This window comes from Raphanus sativus, chromosome 5 (genome assembly GCF_000801105.2).
Source record: "Raphanus sativus cultivar WK10039 chromosome 5, ASM80110v3, whole genome shotgun sequence".
NCBI classification, from domain to species: domain Eukaryota; kingdom Viridiplantae; phylum Streptophyta; class Magnoliopsida; order Brassicales; family Brassicaceae; genus Raphanus; species Raphanus sativus.
Window position 1 is genome coordinate 22,870,034 of NC_079515.1, and position 22,539 is coordinate 22,892,572.

General features: G+C 35.5%; 6 protein-coding genes across 7 annotated transcripts; all 6 read right to left on the bottom strand.

Annotated features, from left to right (window-relative positions):
* Positions 1-145: 145 nt before the first annotated feature.
* Positions 146-1,239, bottom strand: LOC108856682 (uncharacterized). Its single transcript, XM_018630542.2, has 3 exons — positions 1,196-1,239; positions 623-758; positions 146-307 (listed from the first exon to the last, which is right to left on the bottom strand). The coding sequence occupies exons 1-3, from the start codon at positions 1,237-1,239 to the stop codon at positions 146-148; spliced, it is 342 nt and encodes a 113-aa protein (XP_018486044.1).
* A 1,133-nt stretch (positions 1,240-2,372) lies between these two features.
* Positions 2,373-3,825, bottom strand: LOC108857664 (uncharacterized). Of its 2 annotated transcripts, none has more exons than XM_018631675.2 (5): positions 3,666-3,825; positions 3,179-3,314; positions 2,944-3,081; positions 2,749-2,861; positions 2,373-2,657 (listed from the first exon to the last, which is right to left on the bottom strand). In XM_018631675.2, the coding sequence occupies exons 1-5, from the start codon at positions 3,704-3,706 to the stop codon at positions 2,510-2,512; spliced, it is 576 nt and encodes a 191-aa protein (XP_018487177.1). In that variant the 5' UTR covers positions 3,707-3,825; the 3' UTR covers positions 2,373-2,509. The 2 variants fall into 2 exon arrangements, with proteins under 2 accessions (XP_018487177.1, XP_018487175.1); XM_018631673.2 differs by having other exon boundaries at positions 2,373-2,660.
* A 464-nt stretch (positions 3,826-4,289) lies between these two features.
* LOC108857663 (oligopeptide transporter 2) lies at positions 4,290-7,220 on the bottom strand. Its single transcript, XM_018631672.2, has 3 exons — positions 6,571-7,220; positions 5,633-6,196; positions 4,290-5,404 (listed from the first exon to the last, which is right to left on the bottom strand). Exons 1-3 carry the CDS (start codon positions 7,152-7,154, stop codon positions 4,351-4,353), a joined length of 2,202 nt encoding a protein of 733 aa, XP_018487174.1. The 5' UTR covers positions 7,155-7,220; the 3' UTR covers positions 4,290-4,350.
* Positions 7,221-8,118: 898 nt separating this feature from the next.
* Positions 8,119-9,714, bottom strand: LOC108857665 (phosphoglycerate mutase-like protein 1). Its single transcript, XM_018631676.2, has 9 exons — positions 9,664-9,714; positions 9,457-9,564; positions 9,267-9,346; positions 9,072-9,174; positions 8,900-8,974; positions 8,730-8,818; positions 8,520-8,639; positions 8,379-8,423; positions 8,119-8,293 (listed from the first exon to the last, which is right to left on the bottom strand). The coding sequence occupies exons 1-9, from the start codon at positions 9,712-9,714 to the stop codon at positions 8,269-8,271; spliced, it is 696 nt and encodes a 231-aa protein (XP_018487178.1). The 3' UTR covers positions 8,119-8,268.
* A 1,708-nt stretch (positions 9,715-11,422) lies between these two features.
* On the bottom strand, positions 11,423-13,865 carry LOC108805165 (glutamyl-tRNA reductase 2, chloroplastic). The gene is made up of 3 exons (XM_018577138.2): positions 13,415-13,865; positions 12,816-13,057; positions 11,423-12,724 (listed from the first exon to the last, which is right to left on the bottom strand). Exons 1-3 carry the CDS (start codon positions 13,638-13,640, stop codon positions 11,612-11,614), a joined length of 1,581 nt encoding a protein of 526 aa, XP_018432640.1. The 5' UTR covers positions 13,641-13,865; the 3' UTR covers positions 11,423-11,611.
* A 2,226-nt stretch (positions 13,866-16,091) lies between these two features.
* Positions 16,092-17,204, bottom strand: LOC108857784 (protein RESPONSE TO ABA AND SALT 1). The gene is given in 2 exon segments (XM_018631797.2): positions 16,092-16,516; positions 16,519-17,204. Coding segments are annotated over 2 exon segments (699 nt in total). The 5' UTR covers positions 16,994-17,204; the 3' UTR covers positions 16,092-16,292.
* Positions 17,205-22,539: the final 5,335 nt, after the last annotated feature.

Here is a 22,539-nt window from a genome sequence, read left to right on the forward strand (position 1 = left end):
ACGGTGATCAGCTTCTACGAAGGACAAAGTCTCTGTCTCAGTAAGCATTAAAATGTATAAAAGCCTTCCTTAGAATCTCTGTCTGAATGATTTTGCGGAAAATTTACAGAATTACACACGAATTATATAATATCTACATCTCCCCTCAACGCTTCCTCTGGAAGAAGAGAGATCCCATTAAGACAGCTATTCCCGTTACTACTACAGTGAAGAAAAGCCTTTTGTTAGAAACACCGTTCACATCTCTTCGCCTCCTCCCGTTTCCATCTCCTTGTGCTGCTCTTGTGTTCAGAATCCATTCCACGGCCTGAGTTTAGCCAAAAGGGTTAAAAGCCTTTGAAAAGGGGATTTAGATCATCAGAAAATGATTCAAGAACCAGGGCATTTGGTTTTTCATGGTTAAAATTCATTAACGAAAACAAAATATACGTGGATTAGATTTTAAAAATATCCAATAACGCAAATACCGACACCACAACACAACAATATGAAACCACGGAGATCCTTTTGAATCAACAAACAACACCAAAAACTAGAGTTCATATAAGAGCTAACGAAGAGAGGTTCCTCAAAGCAAAGAATGCAATTTAAAGACTGGTGATAAATAGAAAAACCATCGTACCGGAGCATGTGTGTTCAATAAGTGTTCCTCGGTATGTTTTCTGGGAACCATATCGCCACAGATGTTACATTTTTCGAGATTCCGGGCACAATGTACACGATGCAGATCCATGTTTGGTGATGGAATGTCTCTCTCACTGCAAAAAAAAAAACATTAAAAAAGGTCAATTAGGTCAAGCTTTATAAGCCTCTCTCTCTCTCTCTCTCTCTCTCTCTCTCTCTCTCTCTCTCTCTCTCTCATGCCATCCAAGTAGAGTAGATGCTAACATCCATAGTCTTGCAATTCTCTTTAACTCTTTTGCCAAAAAAAGAATGGCTTGCATATCATAATAGTTTGCACAACCATCATCCATCTAATCCCTAGTTATATAACTAATCACCGACCACAGACCAATCTCATTCAAGTGTGTTCAATACCCACACAACTTGCAATCACCCACCAATTGCAAAAAAAAAAAAAAAAAAAAAAATCATGACTTTAAATTTCCAGAAAGAAGTTTCTTTTTCGATTCGAAACGAATTTACAGAAGACAAGCAACAAAGATAAAAGAAGTCAATGGTTTCGGGAAGATACCAGTGGTCGCATACGATGGTGATTTCTCCGTTCTCACTAGCCATCTTCTATTTCAAAAAAGAGAAAAGAGATCAGATGAAGAGGACTAGGGTAAGAGATGAGGTCGTAGTGTAAAGAAGAATAAAGTCCCTATGAGAGGGAAGATTTCAATTTATTAATACCAGTTGAAAGTTTTGTAATCAAACTTATTCAAATGAATGTCTATATTCTGTAATGTCTGCTTGACAAAAAAAAAGAAAAAAGAATGTCTATAATGTCTTCATGCTACGCTCTTCTCCCTTTAATTGTACTACACGCGCCACATTGCAATTTTTGTATATATATACAAGTCTCCTCATCCACGTATATATCAGTATTTCTCTTCGTTTGCATTCGTTGTGAAATGTTAAATGTTCTAGAGTATGAAAAGATACAGAAGGAGGACAACAGGCTTGTCCTCTACAGTTGTCCTGCACCTTCCTCTCCCAAGTACTTTGTGCAGGTTCTGCACAACGAGCTTCCCATCGCACTTCCAGTAAGTTTCATCTGATTAATAAACGCAATTACGCAAACCCAACTTCAGCTCTATTGTAGTGGCAACGTAGAATTTGAGCTCAAACTTCCTTGAGAAATGAACTGACTCTTTTCTTATGCTTCTTCCTGACATCTCCTTACAAGTTTATATATTTCTGCCAACAGTGTTGTGATGGAAAAGATTTTTGTCCTCTTGAAGATTTCAAGGTATTATTGCACAAATATTTACATTTTCCTCGTTAAGAATAACACGAATGCATGACTCTCTTTTGTCTTTTTCTTACAGGCCAAAGTGGTGAACCCTCATCTCAAACATCCTTTTGACAATGCCAATCTAGATGACCCTAAGCAGAAGCAACCTTCTTTGTGGAGGAGTTGGTTGTTGGGATCGAGCTAAAAAGCCGAGCTCTAAAATTACTATTTACTTGACAACTTTTCCCTACATTCTCTAGCTGAGTACGGAATCACATAGAGCAATGTTGTCTGATCTTTTGTTTGTCTTCTTTGCCACAGTTCTTTGTAGCTATTTCAGTTCCACTAATCTGAATTTGTTCGAGAAGCATCCCACCAAGCTTCATTTGATACCAGTTAGTAGTTCACTCACTAGTCAGAACTCTTATGTTGATTCTTGCTAAGAGAAACATTTTTATTTTGAAACCAAATATAAAAGAAAGTGTCATGGTAATCATCAAATCTTCTGCGGGGGGACAAGTCTCTGTCTCAGTAAGCATTAAAATGTAGAATCTCTCTGAAGTATTTTTGCGCAAATTTACAGAACTAACACAGGAGCTATGTCTCATCCTAAGGCTTCCTCTGGAAGAAGAGAGATCCCATTAAGACAGCTATTCCCGTTACTGCTACAGTGAAGAAAAGCCTTTTGTTAGCAACACCGTTCACATCTCTCCGCCTCCTCCCGTTTCCATCTCCTTGTGCTCCTGCTCTTGTGTTCCTTCTACACATCAGAAACCATGCCACGGCGTGTGTTTTAGCCAAAAGGGTTAAAGCCTTTCGAAAACGATTTAGATCATCAGAAAACGTACCTGGATGATGATTCAGAAGAACCAGGGCATTTGGTGACATGGTTAAATGTTTCTCGCAATCTAACGTAGCTGTTGCATTGATAACAGAGCTCCGTGCGGTTGCCACATACTTCCTGATTTTTATAAGAACAACCCCAGAGAGAGAGTCAGATAAACCTATTTCAATGTGGAGAGAGAGAGAGAGAAGTGAATAACCTGATGATCAGGGAGATCAAGTGCAGGCAAGGGAAAATCACAGAACTCGCATGCTACAGTCCTCTTGGGGCAAGTTTCTCCTATATGACTATCGTAAACGTCACGTTCTATGGTCTCTTTGCACATCGAGCATGGTACCTTTATGACCAATACAGTACAAGAGAGGAATCTCATAGGTAATCTCGTTCATCAAAGCAAAGAATACAAATTAAAGAAATAGAAAAAACGAGCGTACCGGAGCATGTGTGTTCAACAAGTGTTCCTCGGCATGTTTTTTGGGAACCATATCACCACAGATGTTACATTTTTCTAGATTCCGAGCACAATGTACACGATGCAAATCGATGTTTGATGATGGAATGTCTCTCTCACTGCAAAAAAAACATTAAAAAAGACAAGCTTAATAAAGTACTCTCTCTCTCTCTCTCATGCCATCCAATCTAAGTAGACCAAACTGATTCAAGTGACTGCAGGGAACGCAGCTCAAAAGTGTGTTCAATACCCACACAACTTGCAATCACCGACCAATTGCAAAAAAGAAAAAGAAAAATCATGACTTTAAATTTACAGAAAGAAGTTTCTTTTTCGATTCCAAACAAATCTACAGAAGACAAGCAACAAAGAGGACAGCGAGAAGAAATCGCAAATACGATCAATTGTTTAAAGAGAGAAAAAAAAACAGAGCCACGAGATAAAAGAAGTCCATGGTTTCGGGAAGATACCAGTGGCTGCATACGATGCTGATTTCTCCGTTCTCAGCCATCTTCAATTTCAAAAGAAAAAAGAGATCAGATGAAGAGGACGGGGAGATTTCAAGCACGGATCTTTACGAGAGCAGACAAGAGGTTCAAGTTACTAACCAAGGACTCTATTATTAATAGTTGTAATCAAACCTATTTAAATGAATGTCTATAATGTCTTCCTGCCACGCTCTTCTCCTCTAATTGTACTACACGCGCCCACATTGCAATTTTTGTATATATAAAAATCTCCACTTATATTTTGTTTTTCATTAGTCTTTGTTAATGAATTTTAGTACTATAAAAACTGAAAAATAATACTCCCTCCGTTTCAAATTATATGTCGTTTTGGAGCAAAATTTTTGTTCCAAAATAAGTGTCGTTTTATGATTTCAATGCAAAATTTATTGACTTTTTAATCTAATCTATTTTTCTATTGGTTGAAATCTAATTAGGTGTATTGGTAATGATGTTTTTATCTAGTAAATATAAAAAATTAAATGTTTTATTAATCTGTGTGCCGAAGTCTAGAACGACAAATAAATTGAAACGGAGGGAGTATATCATTACTCTCTGCTCTTGCTAAACCCTGAAATTTGCAGAATTAAAAATCTAATATCCAAATCAAACAAATATCTTTTAAAGAAAAAATCATCTAAAAACCATTTTAAAAAACAGGACAACCTTCAACTTGAACACCAGGAGCAGTAGGACAAGAAGCGAGAGGACAGTTCTCACCTTCCGCACCCCACCAGTGACCTATCGATATACCATTCATCGTCAAACTAAAGTACAGCAACACTCCCATGAACGCCAACCCCGCATCCAAAGCCGCAGACAACACGTAGTTATACCTCTGCCACCACTTCTTGTAGTTCTTGAACACAAAGTAATTGAACACGACACCAACTATGATCCAGCAGTTGAAGTTCACGCTCGTCGCTGGCGGCATCGCAGCCGTCGCGCCCAAAAGAACAGGGAGATTGATCTGCGAGATCCACGTTCTCGTCGGAAACGCTTTTTGGAGAAGCCACACCAGTACTGGTCCTATCAGTCCACCTAAGAAGAACCAGTTCAACGCAGGGTAGTTCCCTAGCCGACCGAAGATCCTCTTCGGTCCCACTAATCCCCAAATCACCGACGCGTCGAAGAACACTCTGTCGCTCGGACACGTCCATGGACTGTTCGGTGGGAGCAGCTCTTTCTGGCAGATGTTGTCCACCGATGTAAGCAAGTACCACGCCACTGATATATTCACCGTTCCCGCTATGATCGTTCCTATGAACTGGACCAAGAACATCGATCTCGGCGGTATCTTCATGTAATGGCCTAGCTTAAAGTCGTTGAGGAACGAAATGGCTTGTGACATGCTTATGTAACCGTAAGTCTTGAAGACCACGTTAGCTATTGGTCTCCCTGGTAACAAGACGCCCATGAGATATTCTGTGATTATGTTTAGACCTGGAGTCTGGTTAGTTGTAGCTGTGATGATGCTGACTGGTACGGTGAAGATCAAGGCCATAAATGATGCTAGAAGAAGTCCCCACCATGGCATTTGAATCTCATCTTTCATGACAGTGCATAGAACGAGAGATAGTGCTATTGAGACACAGAGCATACTATAAAACCACCAGCTTGGTATGTCCTTGTACTTCTTCATCAACCTTGTGTGTATGTCCACTTTAGCCTTGGCTGAAGCTCTCACTTGTTGCCATATTCCCCTAACCAAAAAAAACAAGATTAGTAAGCAGACATCCATAAGTAATTAGTCCAGAAATTAAAATGATTAACATAAGTAATAGAAATAGAGATTATATGATGATGTAATTGATTATTTGGCCGATATTAAAAAAATGATTAACATAAGTAATAGAAATAGAGATTATATGATGATGTAATTGACTATTTGACCAGTACTAAAAAAATGATTAATAGTTCTTTCTACTTACTTTCCATTGAAGAGAGCAACATGAGTGAGTGTAGAAACGATTGCTGCGAAACCAATCCCATATGTGATAGCAAAGAACGTACTGAGATAAACCCTTCCTTCTCGTTGATACATCACTTCATCCAACTCAAACTTGTCATTAACAATAGTGGAGATGTTATAAAGCTTCCCTTGTGAATCAAACAGATCAGAGGAGAAGATAGGGAACTTGTGCGCTTCATACACATTCGTGCCCCAGTATGAGATTGGTATCACCATATACATGATCAGGACGTAACCTACGATGACGTTGACGATCGCAAAGAAGGGAGTCACGAGTGGGCTTCCAAGGTAAGAAGCTATGACGGACCAGTCAAGCGCGAAAGAACCAACTCCAAGTCCTGACATCCCGGAGCCTATTTGCTGAGCTGTGATGGACTTGGGGAACGCCCAGCAGACCCATGAGATTGATGATAACGTCAAGAACAAGTAAGCTGGGAAAATGTACCACGCGAAGCTACAAACGAACGCGATCACAAAGAACTTTCCTCTTGACATTCTCGCCTTGTCCTTCTCATGAAGTGCACTAGAAACAAGATAAAAAAAAGAGAAAGACTTTAACACAAAAAAGGAAGATTTCAAACACAAACTGTACAAATTAACTAGAGACCCGGTCTTAAAGAATTTGGAAGCTTTTTTACAAATTTTAGTAAAGTTATATTTTTAACCATTTGGAATGTTGATGTAGATTAACTCTGAACTATGGCAAGACTGACCCTAACTAGGAAAAAAACTAAACATCACAATGGTTCACTTGACTATGTTTTTGACCGGCCTTAACTAATGTATATTAAACCGGCCCTAACTAGAGAGAACTAAACATCATAATGTTTCACTTGACTATGTCCAATAGACTACTAAACATCATAAACAAGTGTGTATGCTTTAAGATCAACGTACCGAAACAGAGAGACTTGAAGAACACTAGTTGGCCACCACATCTGAGCAGGATCAACCACTAGCTTTCTCATGATACCAGCCCAACCATACCCAAGAATCTGCGTGGTGATAACAAGAATCCAACTAGCCAAGAAACTGATCTTCCTTTTGTAAAACGCCATGATGATATCAACGATCCCAACAGCGTAAGCTGTACCAGATCCGAAACCAGCACCAGCATTAGCAAACATGGAGATCAGCACGTGCTCTTTCACGTTAAACGGACCCGGGTTAAACGAGAACTCCCAGGACCCGATCCGGTACTTGGTCTCAGGCAAGATCCGAGCCATGAGCTTCCCTAAAGGCAACGTGACCACTTGAACGGAGATCATGGTGATCATCAGAGGCTGCGTCCTGTAGCCGAAGAAAGTGTTGAGAAACGAGAGGAGGACGCAAGAGAGAAGCCCAAGAAACCACATGCGAAACGTCCACACGGGTAGAGAAGGATCATCTTCGTTGGAAACAGTGAGACGAACCTCTTCCACGGAAGATTCGTCTTCTTCTTCGTCGATCTCATCGGGCTTGTGTAACTCAAGCGCAGCCATTGTTGTTGTGTCGTGTGGTGTGTGGCCAGAGCTAGGGTTATGTAGAGGTGAAGGAGTCGGTGAATATTGTGAGAATCTTAAAAAAGATTCATGAATCTGTGATGTAATCAGGTCAAGGATACGCAGATTAAAGATTATGATTTTTTTTCTTTTTTTTGGATAAAAATAGAAAATGAAAATAATCAGAGTTTGTCAGTTCCCTGGAAAATCGAAGAGTTAGTTACAAAGAATTAAACCACGCTTTAACTAACTTGGCGCCTTTAAAAGCGGGAAATAATCCTCATAGTGCTACTTCATTATTTTGAGTCGGAAAAAAAACTATTTATAGTGAAAGCATATACTATAAGATCTTATTTATTGGAGAATTATCACCTATATTTATAGGCTAAATATTTTTGAAATTTTTTGTGGTGCTTTTATTTTGCTATGATTATTAGTGAAATAGATACTTTTGACAGAAAAGTCGGATTTATGTTTTTTTGTTATTGAAAAATCTTGTTCCAAAAATCATTATAGTTTTTCTTAGACCGCTCATAAAAATTTAAATCAACTAAGTTTCTGTCAAATCTCAAATATTTGTGTTTATTTTCGTGTTCAATCACGAAACTAGGACAATGAGCCTATATATAAGCTAAGTTTTAAATAAACATCTCACGCTTTATGAGATTGTTTCATGCAAAAGCTTTTATTTAGTTTTTAAAACACTCTCAAACAAGATACAAGAACCGTATTCTACGCTCCAGTGACAATAGCTCTCACATACGATACAAAGTACAAAACTGTAAAAAACTAAAAACAAAACACGGAGACTTTTTTTTTAATACACGGAGACTTGTAAGTTGTAACCAATAGGTCTTCGCATTTATTATCATAATCATGTAATTTTTTTTATCATGTAATTAATTTAATTTCATTTTTATTTAATACAACTCCCACACAAACAAAAATATGAAGAATACGAAAAATAGATAAGCGAGGGGTTTAAGCAAATAGAAGAAGCTCAACTTAACAATATTGAGCTTCAAAATAAAACAATAAAATGAATATCATTAGTAACTTCTGCAATGTTGTTTTTAATAAAAGTCTGTAAACTCTTTGAAATTTCTTCGTGTAATCAATTTTCCGTAGAAGAGCTCATTCTGAAAAGTAAAAACATAATAACACTATTGAGGGTCAAGAAATGTATATTATAATTAAAAGTAAATTGATTAAGTTCATACTAACCCTTTGTCTACAATAACGACAGTACGAATTTCGCAATTAGCAAACCTGTAAGAGAATCCGTATTATTGACCAAACAATTATAAATTTTATACAAGGAATTAACAAGTTAGTCCATATTTGCAAAAGATAATTTTGTATAACCTTTTGCAAAGGTCATGTCTAATTGGCTTGTCACAATCGTTTGCGAACACATACAGCATATGCTGCAACACTATGCCATGGCTAACAACTGCGACCTCCCTCTCTGGTCTCTTCCATAACCTAATTATAGATAATTCATCAGTTCTCTAATCAACATTCTATACGCATTTTTAATCTATACTTCACGAAGTTAAAATTCAAAAGGGTTACCATTTCATGAACTCTAACCCTCTCGCAAAAATCTCTTCTTCGGATTCTCGAACATCAGGTCTCCAAAGATTGTCTTCTTCACTTACAATCTATAATTAATATATGATCCAAGATATATATTAGAGAAACTACCATGTGTATCAGTAATATATATTCATGAAGATATATGCCTGAGAGAAATCAATAGTGGGGAAAAGAGCTTGATACTCGCTCACGTTTCTTCTCATATCAGGAGGACGGACTCCCTGCATGCATACATATCCATATATACATTAGTTAGTTTAAATTTCCGAATGAATTTGCTTTAATTGATGCTGAATATTGGCCATGTATCAATCATACATTACGGTCTCGAGCAACCTCAAGAGCCAAGATGGAAGGGCTGCTTGTCATATTGTGTAGTCTATCTTCATTTCCAAAAACGCCCACCGCTGTTTGCATAGTTCTATATATACACCAAAACTTAATGAGTCCAAGTCACTATACAAAAATATAATCATTTTAAAGTCTTCATTTCTTCTATCTGAATATTACTACCTCAACAAGGGTGAAGTTACAACTAGCTCAACCCTCTTTAGCACCCCCCTTAAAACAAGACGTTCGCGGAGGTTCTCAACCTTTAGAGAAGCATTGCACGATTAGAAAATAAATACTATATACCAATAAGTACTATATATTCATTGACGTGAAAATTATGTCCATTTTCAGTTGTAGATTTTTGTTGTACCTGTTGGTGACCATGATCAGTAAGTGGAGCGTCGAAAAGATGAGGAGACAACAATGCATTCCTATCCTTCTCAGCTTCGACATTATGCAACGCTTGTCCATGTCTCAACTTGAATAAAATAAATAATTATAAGCATGATCAGTACGTATTTACTAAGTAATAGACTTGTGTGTGGTTCATCAACCTTGTTTAGAATTTGTGACTTACCAAGTGGATGATCTTACAACTCTCTAAAGGGTACAAGAATCTTGCATCCATTCCTGCACAAGAAACAACCAATTTCTGATTTTACTGTAAATATTATTCGTACATGTATTTATCTACAAATATGCGCATAGCGCATTGATACATTAACAAGAACATTGTCAACTAAAATGAGATACTAAAGAATTGAAAATGTCAGACCTTTGAAAAAATGTACTTTTGCAGGAAAATAAGATCTCAAGGGGCTTTCTTTGATCTCAAGGTTATAGTTCAATGATGATATTGATAAACAAAATGATGGGCTCTTATATATACTTGAAATAATCAAGACCACACATGTGGAAGTCGAATTGTACGTAAAATTTCATGCAACTACAAGTCAAACATTTGACTCATTCTTCACTTGGTATTGCTAATTAACGTATACAACATAACAAGCTAGATTTCTTAGTAAAAAATATTTATGTTAATACAAAAACAGAGAAAATGGAATTAAAGACCTTGTAATCACGATGAATGTAAATAATCAATGTATTGTCCTGTATTTATGATCACGATTCATGAATATTTTCAGCATCACATTACAAGCTAAATGTCTGCTTGGTATAATATAATCATTAAATGTTGCAAACTGATTATTATTATTTTTTTTGAAAAAGGGTTTTCACTTTTCACTAATGATTTTTTTTACAACAGAAAATAAAAGAGTTGGGGGTTATTGTGTATCAATTTGAGTTGGATTGTACGTTGTGACTTGTGACTGCTGATTTTTCTTTCAACTTTTCAAAGGATCTTGGAGCCAAATATGGGACCAAATTACGTAGAAAAAGGAGACAAAAGAGATCGTAAAATTCCAAGAGTAAATGTTGATATATATTTTGCCTTTAGCTGGAAAGGTCATACTCGTTTAGTCTTTTTACTCGTTTATCTTTCGAACTTTACTTTCCAAAACCAGTGGTGGTAATCCAGTGGTGCTTGAAAGATAAATCCAATACAGCGAACCATGGTTCTAACTCTACTGATCACACGGATATGAACTATTATTTTGATTTATTTGAATGTCGAAGAGAAAGTCTATATGTGGGTTATACCTTCACCCGAGGATTAGATCTTGTCTTTAATAAAACCGGGTTTAACCCTTTATTTGATAAAAATAAAAACTTTACATTCCCAATTGTTGTTTAAGAGATAGCTAAAAATAGTTGTCGTGAAATACATGTCGAATTGTTTTTCTTTTTCTTGGTTACATGTCAAAATATTCTAGTCATGAGTTTTTTTTTGACTTACACAGAGATATACTGACTTTTATTGTAAGGTGAGTTCAGCTTAGCCTCACATTTACAGCCTACGTTATCCATCCGTGAGTTGGTTTTCTCTTTCTAATAATGCTGAAATATTAATTTTTTAGTAATCAACGTGAGTTGATTTACCGTATTACAGGATCTAGTATCACTAGTCCAAGATCCGCTGGTTTAGAAGTTCTCACGCATCTAAACATCTATGACTAATCTAGAACCTTTTAAAATTACAAACACTATGTATTGAAAAATAAAAGTCTAGCTATATATATCTTTCATTCAAAAAAAAAAGTGTAGCTATTTTCTTTCATTTTTTACATCCATGATAAAATTACTATTTTTTTCATACATTTGAGTATGATCACTTAATCTAAATTTACATGTATTAATATATTTTCAAAATGAAATTACTTGAACATCGATATCTCCTCATGGATGCAGATTTCAAGTTGCTTTCAAAATCGTATCATTCTTAAATTTGTTTATTTGGTTCAAAAATGTAAATATTATTTAATTTCAAACACATTCTCAATGAAACAATTATGGTTTACTTCTCACATCTTCTCCCACAGAAGCTATCATCACTCTCTCTACTCATGTGTGACCTCTACGAATATAAAGAAGAAAAAAAATGAATTGTAAGCAAATACTCTCTATTTTTGTTCCACCTTTGCTCTAATCTTATCCTCGAGCAACTCTGCATCGAGTCCATACATTCTGTTCAGAGCCTGCATGTTCTCTAACGTCTCTTTCAACGTTCTGCTATCACTCCCATCGCATCTCAAATGCTGCATTGGACCGTGCAACAGCTTGTTCACTACACTTCGTGTCAAATCCTCCACCGCTTTCCTCGTCTTCTTGTCCATTCCATCGCCATGTTTCGACATGAATCTTTCAACCAAACCAGCTCTTGTTCTCTCGCAATACTCCCTTAGCTTCTTGATCGTTGGAACCGTCTCCAACGAATCTCTCCACGCCTCAAACTGTTGGGACTCCTCTGTGATGATACTCTGAGCTTCCATTGCTTTCTTCGCCCTGTCTTCTTTATTAGCAGCAACCACTTCCTTGAGGTCATCCACGTTGTACACTCGCGCACCGTCTAGCTCATCGACGCAGGAACCAACGTTCCTAGGAACAGAGATGTCAACAAAGAGCCTCCCATCCGCAACGGGAGGGAGACTCTCCAAGTGTTCCTTCAAGAACAACGGTGTCTCCGAGGCTGTACTGGTAAACACAACATCAGCTTCTCCAGCACAAGCTAGCATCTCATCAAAAGGTTTATAAACAATCTCAACACCAGGAGGCATCTCTTGGCGTATAGCTTCAACTTTCTCTTCGCTTCTGTTCACAACCACCATCTTATTGCATCCCTTAGCAACCAAGTGCTTGATCACAAGCTTCCCCATCTTCCCTGCACCGACCACCAACACCCTAGCAGATGATGATGAATGTGATGCTGGAAGCTTCATGAGAGCAAGCTCAACTGCAGCAGAGCTGACGGAGACAGCTCCAGCAGCGATGTTAGTCTCAGTTCTTGCACGCTTTCCAGCAGTGATTGCCTTTTTAAACAGCCCACTGATATGCCTCCCAAACCCGTTGACTCCTTGACCTAAGTTAACAACTTGTTTAACCTGTGCAAGTATCTGACCTTCTCCTAGGACAAGAGAGTCCAGACCAGCCGAGACTTGGAAGAGATGCTGCGTGACGTCCTTGTCGTACATGACAAAACGGTGGTGACAGAGATCTGAAACTGGGATCCCACTTGTCTGCAAAAAGAAAGAAACATTATTGGTGTTAGCAAGCATCATCAAATGAGGGAGAGAAGTACATTATAAACAGGGGAAAAGGAAACAAAACCTTAGACATCCATTCAGTGACTTCTTTGACACCACGGTGCTGAGAGAGAGCCAGGACATAAATCTCCATACGGTTGCAGGTGCTGAGGACAGCAGCTTCTTCGATATGGTTCAAAGCGCATAGCTCGGTGATAGCTCGTGGCCAATCAGCTTCGGGGATGGCGAGCTTCTCACGCATCTCAAGAGGAGCTGTGTGGATGTTGAGGCCAATCACCACAATGCTGCTTTTTTCCTTTGTGTATCCTGCTCCGCAACCAATCAATCAGAGAGTTCAATTAAAAAAAAAAACAGAGCTAGTATACGATTATCCACTAGAGTAATCATCACATCCAATTAAATATACAGCTCAGAGATGAAAGAACAATCTCAAAGAAGATTGCTTTTACGTCAACCATGAAGCAAAATGTCGAATAGCTGATTAAAAAAATTCAAACTTTTGGAAACAAAGAGACAGAACAAGCTCAAAGAAGATTGCGTTTACGTCAAACATGAATCAAAACGTCGAATAGATAATTAAAAATTCAAACTTTGGAAACAGAGAGACAGAGAAAAAAAAAACAAACTTTGGAAACAAAAAGGAAGAGAGAGAGAGAGACGTACTGTCAATAGCAGAGGTCTTGAGCTGCTCCAGAGCCGAGATGCTGGCGGCCTTGGACGCGGAGATCTCGCAACGTGCTCTCTGGATCAGGCCTCGTCTTGACGTGTTGTTGTTCATGGGAAGAGCATGTGTCCCGATTAGATCGGACGGTGTTAGTGAAGAAGAAGATGGATCATTTGGATTCGATAACAGCTTCGAGTTGACAACGAAAGCGTTAGAAACCGCCATTTACAAGCAGTATTTAAAATCTCTCTCGAATACACAGAGGTATAAATCCCTTTTCGCCTCCGGAATCGAGCAGACAAAAGAGGGATTATGAAGCGATGTCGAAGGAAGAAGAAGAGGGATTTGGTTGTGAATGATAATTGAGTTTGACAAATGAGACCAAACCCCACCTCACCTCAGCTCTCCCGGTTAGGAAGGAAGGGATCATGCGCGTGTATTAGCTGAGCGAACAAAAAAAGTATATAAAAAGGAAGAAGCAGGTTATTACCGGGTCGGGTCACGCGGGTTTTAAGATTGGGTCTAGCCAAAACTGTTGACCAGAAATTGAGGATTTTGATTGGATGTAAATATCTACTAATAAAGTGTGAATGGAATCAAAAGTTTTAAGACTATTAATTTAAGATATACTGTTATTTGGGGGTGTGGACAACACGTTTTTTATTTATCCACACACTCGTTATGACTTTTATTCTTCTTCTTCTTTTTCTTTTGACAAAGACTTCTATTCTTCTTCCACGCGCAATTTGTTTTTTTACACCTAAAAGTCTGCTTGTTGTATTTCCGATCAGTAGACAGTAGGTTCGAGGTTTTATGTTATTTTCGTGATAAAATGGGAAAGGTGTGTGATATTCTACAAGCTATCCCTATCCGGACGAAGATGAAATGAGGCAGCAAGTAAAACTGTTTATAAAACGTGGGAATAGTATACATTGATATGCTAGATGAAGAACACACATCATTGGTGTGTGATGTATAAAAGTTATGCGTGGAAGTCGTTGTTATCGCCGAATTCATAATGCACATAGTCGTCGTTATTAAAGTAGTTTACCGCTTGCTATTAAATATTTATAGTCAACTTTGAAGAAATAGTGGGTCACAAAATTCAAGAACAACTAGGATTTGAATAAGAGGGCTTGATACTATTTTGGCACAGTAGTAACAACTACTCCATATTTTTAGATTTTCTGTTTGGTAATAAGTAATAACTTGTATTATATAGAGCTATTTAGCTGAATATACAAGAAAATAAAGATATTTAGGTAACCATGCAGAAAATAAATTAATTGGCTAGTTGGATATAGGAGGATAAACGAAATTACGTAAGTGGCCCGTTGCCATTTCCTCACCGTTTGACGCCTCCTGTAATATATTGTAGCCGGATTTACTGTAGCAGCTCACCAGTCACCATCATCATCATCATCATCATCATCATAGAAAGCAAACACCATTGCAACTGTATAGCTTAAAAGTCAACGCATCGATTCAGCCGTTTCTACTGCTGCTCCGGTGGCGGAGTCACCGTCTTCGCCTTTACCTCCGATTCAGCCAATGGACTTCGAATTAGAGGCTGGATCATCGGAGAAGAGATGGAAACGATCTCCGATGATGGAGGAGATACGGCGAAGAGAGAGGATTCGACGGTGGATTTTACGGAAACGATCTCCGGCGACGGAGTGGATTTCATGGGAGTTTGCTGTTTTTAAGGCAGAGATCGCGGTAGCAGTTGGAGCATAGATTCATGGTGGCGGAGCTGCCGAGGAAGCCGCAGTTGTTAGTACAGAGACGGTGGCCTTCCGGCGTTTAACATCGATGTTCTTCCGCTATAGAGAAAGTTCAAGGCATAACAAAAATCAATTTAAAGAAAAAAACAATTAGACACGAGAGAGGGAGATAGGAGGAAATATACAGAGAGGGAGAGATAGTGGACAGCTAGGCAGCATAGGATTAACGTAGAAGGCGAGTCAGATTTGTATAAGGTTACTTTTGGGATATGAGAAAAGTCAAACAGTATGTAACCGATCACCTAAATAATGTTTCTATCGTGTATATCAAGTGCAATTGCTCTATTATATATGTGTTTCTTGGGGTTTCTGGAGGATAACTGAAATCTCATATTCAGATTTATTATCAAAGTATTGACATTCATATGTATTCCCCCTCCCAATCCATTGTGCTTAGAGGGTGAGACATTACTATTTGAGTTACACCTACAGGAAAAAAAAGAGTGAGCATTGTCTGTTTATGAAAAAAGCTAACGCAAACCCCAATTAAGCTGACTTTACATAATACATGAGTCCTTATTTGCCAACTGCTGCGGGAACTAGGCAGCCATAAAGTCAATGGCAGGCCTAACATAGACAAAATTAAGCCGAGAAAAACAAACCACCCTTGAAATATAATGTGGATCAAGCAAAGCCTATATACATTACGACTTCTTTGAATATTGTTTTCTAGTAACTGATAGTCAAAATTAAAACATTTAGATGTCGATTTGGTTTCGACTTTGTATCGCTGGTTCTACCATCCGCTTACATTACATAATTATGTGATTTTACTATTTGGATTTTGAAACTTTTGGATTGTAATTTTTGGCGAGTTTAGTTGATTGTAAGCAAATTTTTCATTTCCTCTTGCTATTTCCTAATACTCCATATATTTATATATATAAATGTATTGACAAATAACATGCAACTTATTATAAATGACATGGCCAACATTATAAGTTCCATAGGATGTTGGAACAAAATAAGCGAAAACATAACATGACATCACTTTAATCACTACAACTCTACAACCAAATTGGCATGCTTTTAAAAAAATATATAAAGATCAGATCATCCATGGTGGTGTTGAAAGAGCATAGCACATTCGTTGTCATTCTTGGTCACTCTCCAAACCCACCAACTCCCTCAAGCGAAGATGAAGCTCTCCGATTGTCCTCAACACCTTAACCGCCTGCGACGTCGTAAGAATCTCCACCACTTTCCCCACCGTCGCACACCTCAGCTCATCCGCGCTGTTCATCGCCGCCGCCATCCCGTTCTTAAGCACCTCCATCGCCTCTTCCAAATCCGACTCTTCCCCGTCCACCATCCCCTCGCCCCCACTCCTCTCGCCGCCACCACCACCGGCGGATCCGCCACGCTCTGCTGAACCAGCGCGAAGTCTCGCGTCACGTCTCTCTCTTTCCTCCTCGTCTCCGACCGGAGACTCGAGATCCGGTCTTTCTGGCGGCGAGTGAGGTCGTCGACGGAGGAGTCCGTGAGTTTGAACACCAGCGAAGGCTTGAAGTCTCCGACCCAGAGAATGAGCTTAGCGTAGGAGGTGAACCACGGCGGGGAGAAGAAGGTGAAGACGTTGTCTCCGGCGACGGAGACGGCGGAGGATTTTTCTTGGTAGTATTGAAGACAGTGAGTTAGGAACTGGGTCACGAGAAATTGTTGGTCTTGGAGAGTGATGCGGTTAGTTTCGTCGAAGGAAGAAGCGCATGTAAGCTGTTCGACGAAATGCCTGTGGCGAATCAGCCAGCCATTAGCGAAGCTGGTGAAGCTTTGGGAGCTGGTGGTGATTGGCATTTTTGAGTAGTCACTAAGTATTGAGTCGATGTGTGTAATTTGGAACGTGCTTGTCTACAAAGATTTATATACTCTCTTTTGGATTTTACCAAAGAAATTTTCTTTTGGCAATTAATTGTTATTCCCTTATATTTTTATATGTCGATGTCGGTCTTTGGAAGGAAATTGTTTTTTTTTTTCTTTTATGTCGGGAGTAAAGGTTGGTCAGTGATCAGAGAGTCTTATGATCATCGTTTACTGTGATTTTTTTGGTAATCAAGTTCGAGTACCTGTTCCAACACTTTTAACAGTAATCATAAAGTTACAAAACCACAACAATAAAAGTATAGAACCTATCGTTAATAGCTTTCAAATAAATGACTATTGATATAAATCTTTTAGTCCAGTTGGTTAATTGTCTAATTATCATTTTATCAACTTAGTGTTCCATTTTATAACTAAGGATTCACCAATGTAATTGGCTACTCCTTTGCCACTTTTTAATATATATATATATATATATATATATATGCCATCGAATGTGCACTAGAAAAAAACTTACTAATTCCAGTTTGGATCCTCCTATCTGAAATTACGTGTGGGTTGCATCATAATTTTATGGTATTGGCCTTAAAATGCCTGTAAAAGAGAAACCGACACATGTTACTAAAATAAGGGAGGTCATACAGGGAAGACGACATATGTAAGCATAGAAACACAGTCTTTCTGACTATACCAATTACAAAATCTTAAAATTTTCTTTGTTTATGATTCATCTTTTGGTTTATTGTGCGGACTTAGCCTCGCGCCATCTTTTTCTTCTTTACTAAGTCTACATTTAATTTAGTTTTATAGCTGTCCCGTTTCACACTTCTTTCGAACAAGATCTTTCTCTTTCACTCCATCAACGTTTTGGGTGTCGTGCAACCAAAGAATATTCTAATTACCAGAAGCTAAGGAAGAAAAATATACTCCCTCCATTTCTGAAAGTAAGATTTTCTAGAATTTTCACGTTTATTAAAACTATAATAAATACTTATAATTTTAGTTTATTATTTATCCTTTTATACAATTTCCAATAACTATCTACCAATAAAATTTAATCATTTCAAATATTCACAATTAATGATCTTCAAAAATATACAAAATACCTTGAAAATATATAAAATCTATCTTTATGAAACAAAAATAAAATCTAGAAAATCCTAATTTCAGGAACAGAGGAAGTAATGGTTATAACAAAGAAAAAGGTAATGGTTATAACTTATAACTAAAGAGTATACATTTTGTATGTTTCTCACGCAATTAAATCATGACTAATACAATTAACAAGCCATGAACAGTTTTTTTAAATTATGTATATTTGCATGTGCATAAAAAACAATGCACATACTGTATTACCAGGTGATTTTTCCGTCCTCATTCACGGATACAAGTATTTATAAATTAAATATGTCACAATAGTTGTTTTTTATTTAATTTTAATTTTGAATTAATTTATAATTTGTATGCATGATTTAAACTAATAATATTATATTAATTTAATCAGACATATGATTTTAAATAAGTTAGTATTTGGGTATATTGGATTGCATCAATTTTTCTAAATTCAACTAATATTTTTTTTAAATATATGAAAATTATGATTAAATTTATTATTTGCATTTACGTTGGTTGTTATCTTAGATATGTAAATATTTTTGAGGACGATTATGTATAAATTAAGATATATTGTGCTTAGAATGAATTAAAAATAAACTAAGGTTTTGATTCCAAATTACAAAAACATAATTATATGTTGATTTTTAAAATAAAATATAAGAAAGTAAAACGATAATCAATAGGAAGTTACTTACATAAATAAATAATACATTTTTAGAAGCTCATGAACACATATCAATATATACAATCATTAAAATATTTATAAATTATAAATAATTTTATCTTTATATTTATTAAATGGTAAACTGAAATTTATTTAAATAATCCTAAAAATGAGAATTCAGATTTGCTTTGGTATTTTTATTATGGTTATATTAACTTTGACAAACATAAAACTTAAATTTTGTTTTTTTTAATAATGATAATATATAATGTATCTACATTTTTAAGTTATATAGTGTTATGTTAATTTAAAATATTTTAATTATTTGATCAAAAGTTAATTTTACAATATTTTTAATATCTCTATAATGTTAATTTAAAATATTTTAATTATTTGATCAATGTTAATTTTACTTTATTTTTAATATCTATTTAAATAAACAGTTTATTTTTGTGATTGTATTTTAGAAATCATATTATATAAGTAAAATATAATTTATAGACTACGAAATCACATTATATACAAATATATATTTTCATCTAAGAAAATATAGATATAAATAAATATTTTATTACTTCAAAAGTATATTATGTTATTTAAAATTGTTTTAAGTGAAATATTTATATTTTGTGAAATTTCCTTTTTAATGACATCATATTATATAAACATATATTTTCGTTTTTAAATTTGTTTTTAAACTTTATAAATGTTTCTTTTTTTATTATATGTGTTATTTGGAAAAATTTAAAAAGAAACTAAATAAAAATTTCAATAATAGTATTTAAATATAGATTGTTTAAGTCATTAAAGATATCAACTTAATCAACTATCATGAGAGTTAACGTGAGCGCGACACGTAACTTCTCAAATAATATTATAGAGATGCTGGTATGGTTATAACAAAGCACGACACTAAATATTAAAGTCAAAAAGGCCATTTCTGCATACCTTGCAGAGTTGGTCCAGTGATAATGGTTGTTCGGTGATATTAGTGCTTTCAAAGATCTATCTTATTAAAACGGAAACAGTACAACTTCTTTTAGGTAGATTTTAAAGTTGGACCTTATGTAATTAATGCTATATTAATCTACTTATTACTAGACATGCCTTTTTATAAATAATTAATATCAACTATTACCATAGTTTTTTACTTTTTACCTTATTATTATATCTAATACGCATGTTTTCTTATATTGCATATATTTTACTATAAGCTAGATACATCCACTAGCATATTATACTATAAGATAGATTATTAATAATACATCTACTAACATATAATATTATACGACAAATTACTAATAATACAATATATTATATGTATTTATTAACTTGTATCTATCATTAGCAATACTATGAAGACGACTAACTCTATACTTTGAACCTATAAACCATGATATACTAATTTATAACAAAAATGATATTACTATTACAAATTAGTTTATATAAAATTATTTATAGCAGCAATTTGTTATATAAGATAAATTTAATCAAAACTCAAATCTTTTTTTCCTGTTCAGAAAAAAAGAAACCTATGAATATATACCATTAAGTTAGCCAAAAATCTTCCGAATAAATAGTAAATTTCACCAACCTAAAAAAATGAATTAAAAATATAACAAAAGATATTATGTTTGAAATTTAGCTCACTGGGTCGGGTATAAATCTGTTCATTTCAGGTACGAGTTCTTCGAATTCTCAACATTTGGATCTAAGTATATATTTGATTTTTTTGTCCGGGTCAATTTTTTTGCTTCCAGATCATTCTAACTTTTTATATTATAAATCTTAAATAATATACAACATGTATATAAAATATGTGAATCAAAAGATAAATCCGCGCAAGTGCGCGGATCATGATCTAGTGTTAGTGAAAGTAGGTATGGGGGCACGCATCGAATAGTAACATATTTTCTAGTATATTTGTGATTTGGTTCATACTTCCTGAATTCTGATTTTCTAATTTGCTTTGCTTCGCAAAAGTACAAATATCCATAATTTTTTTTATATTTGCAAATATTTACGATATTTCGGATATTTCATCCATTTTTTTAATACAAGTAAATCTAAAAATAATGCTAATTTACCTTTTAGAAATATCTTTTAACATATTTAAAATATAAAGTAAAAATTAATGAAACTATATGTTTTATAGATTTTAAAACCAATATTTTTTCTTAGAATGAAAATGTTTTTAGAAAAGGTGTAGTTTTGTATAAATATTTTATATTCTTTATTGTAATTTAATATTTTATAAGTAAGCTTTAAAATAAATTTTGATAAAGTATATGTCAAATAATAATTATATAATATTATAAATTAGTCGATATAAAAAAAATATTATAAATTTAAAACTCTATATTTAATCGTAAGTATATATATATATCTATTTGTATAAAAGTTAGAACGGATCAGTTATCCGTTTCTAAATTTTCTAGTATTTGTGATTTGTTTCGTTTTTAACGGATATTAATTTTTAATATTTATTTGCTTCGGAAACTTACAGATATCTAAATTTTTCGGTTCGAATCGAGATAGATAACAATTCGAATCGTATTGGATAAAATGCCCAGTCTTTTAGGTGAAAATACAAAATTTACATGAACGTTGACACTTGATGAAAAAACAAGTAAAAAGATTGTAAAAACGTGACGACAAAGAAGTAAGTATACACACTATGCAAAAAGGGTGAAAACGTTTGGATGGCACATGTTGGTTACGCGGCGCACGGACGCACGGACGCAGATTCTTTTCGACGCGTTCCTTACGCGGGTCCACGTTTTCGTCAGTTACCCGCGGTACTTTGCGGCTCTCGCAATCTCAACACATTTTAAATCATTTTGCTTCTTTCTGCAATTATGAAAACTGTCTTAAGGCTGTTCTAGGTCATTCTTTAAGAAGAGAAAAGGGCCTTTTATGTGTTTTAGCATTCCTTGTTTGGGTTTCCCGGTCTCACATGTGCAGCCCACTAGAGTTTTGTTCACATGTTTTTGGGCCTAAAATGCCTTCGTACTAAAACCAGGCTTGTTTAAATTTGGTAAGTTGAAAAGTTTAACTGCAAAGATCTTTTTGAACTGTGATCCAGATCATAATTAATTACACTTATCGGTAAAAGCCCACCACAGTTTTGTTCACATATTGTTGGGTCTCCATTGCATGCGACCCATCGTTTGTCCTAAAAAAAAAGGAAACTCGGGCACTAAATAATTAACTGGAAAATATTGATTACCCAAAACTGAAACTATTTAACTAAATTCCAGCAATTTTTCTCCAACTCGAGCTACCCTATTTAGTTAGTGCTTATATAAAGTAAGTAAATATAAAAAGTTGTGTGTTAAAAAAAAATAGAGTAAAATATAAAAAGTATGATGAGTCACGTAAAGCTAATGTGTGTAAAGATAAAAAGATGCTACATTAGAGTGAGATTGGTTAGATTTTGGCACCCTCGTGTCCTTACTTTAGAATGGGATTGGTTAGATATTGGCACCCTCGTGTTATACGTTTAAGCCGTAACGTAATGGGATAAGTCATGGACGTTTACGGCTCACACTAGGTCCTTGCACCTTGATTTACAAACAATATAACATCATTATCTTTTTTTTCATTATTTCAATAATCCTTCAACTCAATCCTTTTGGATTCGCATTCCATAAGCCATTTGTTAAAATATTAGGTTACGACAGGGCTTATAGGCAGGATTTTCAGATATTAATGTTTACTCCTTATACAACCTGTCCGATTT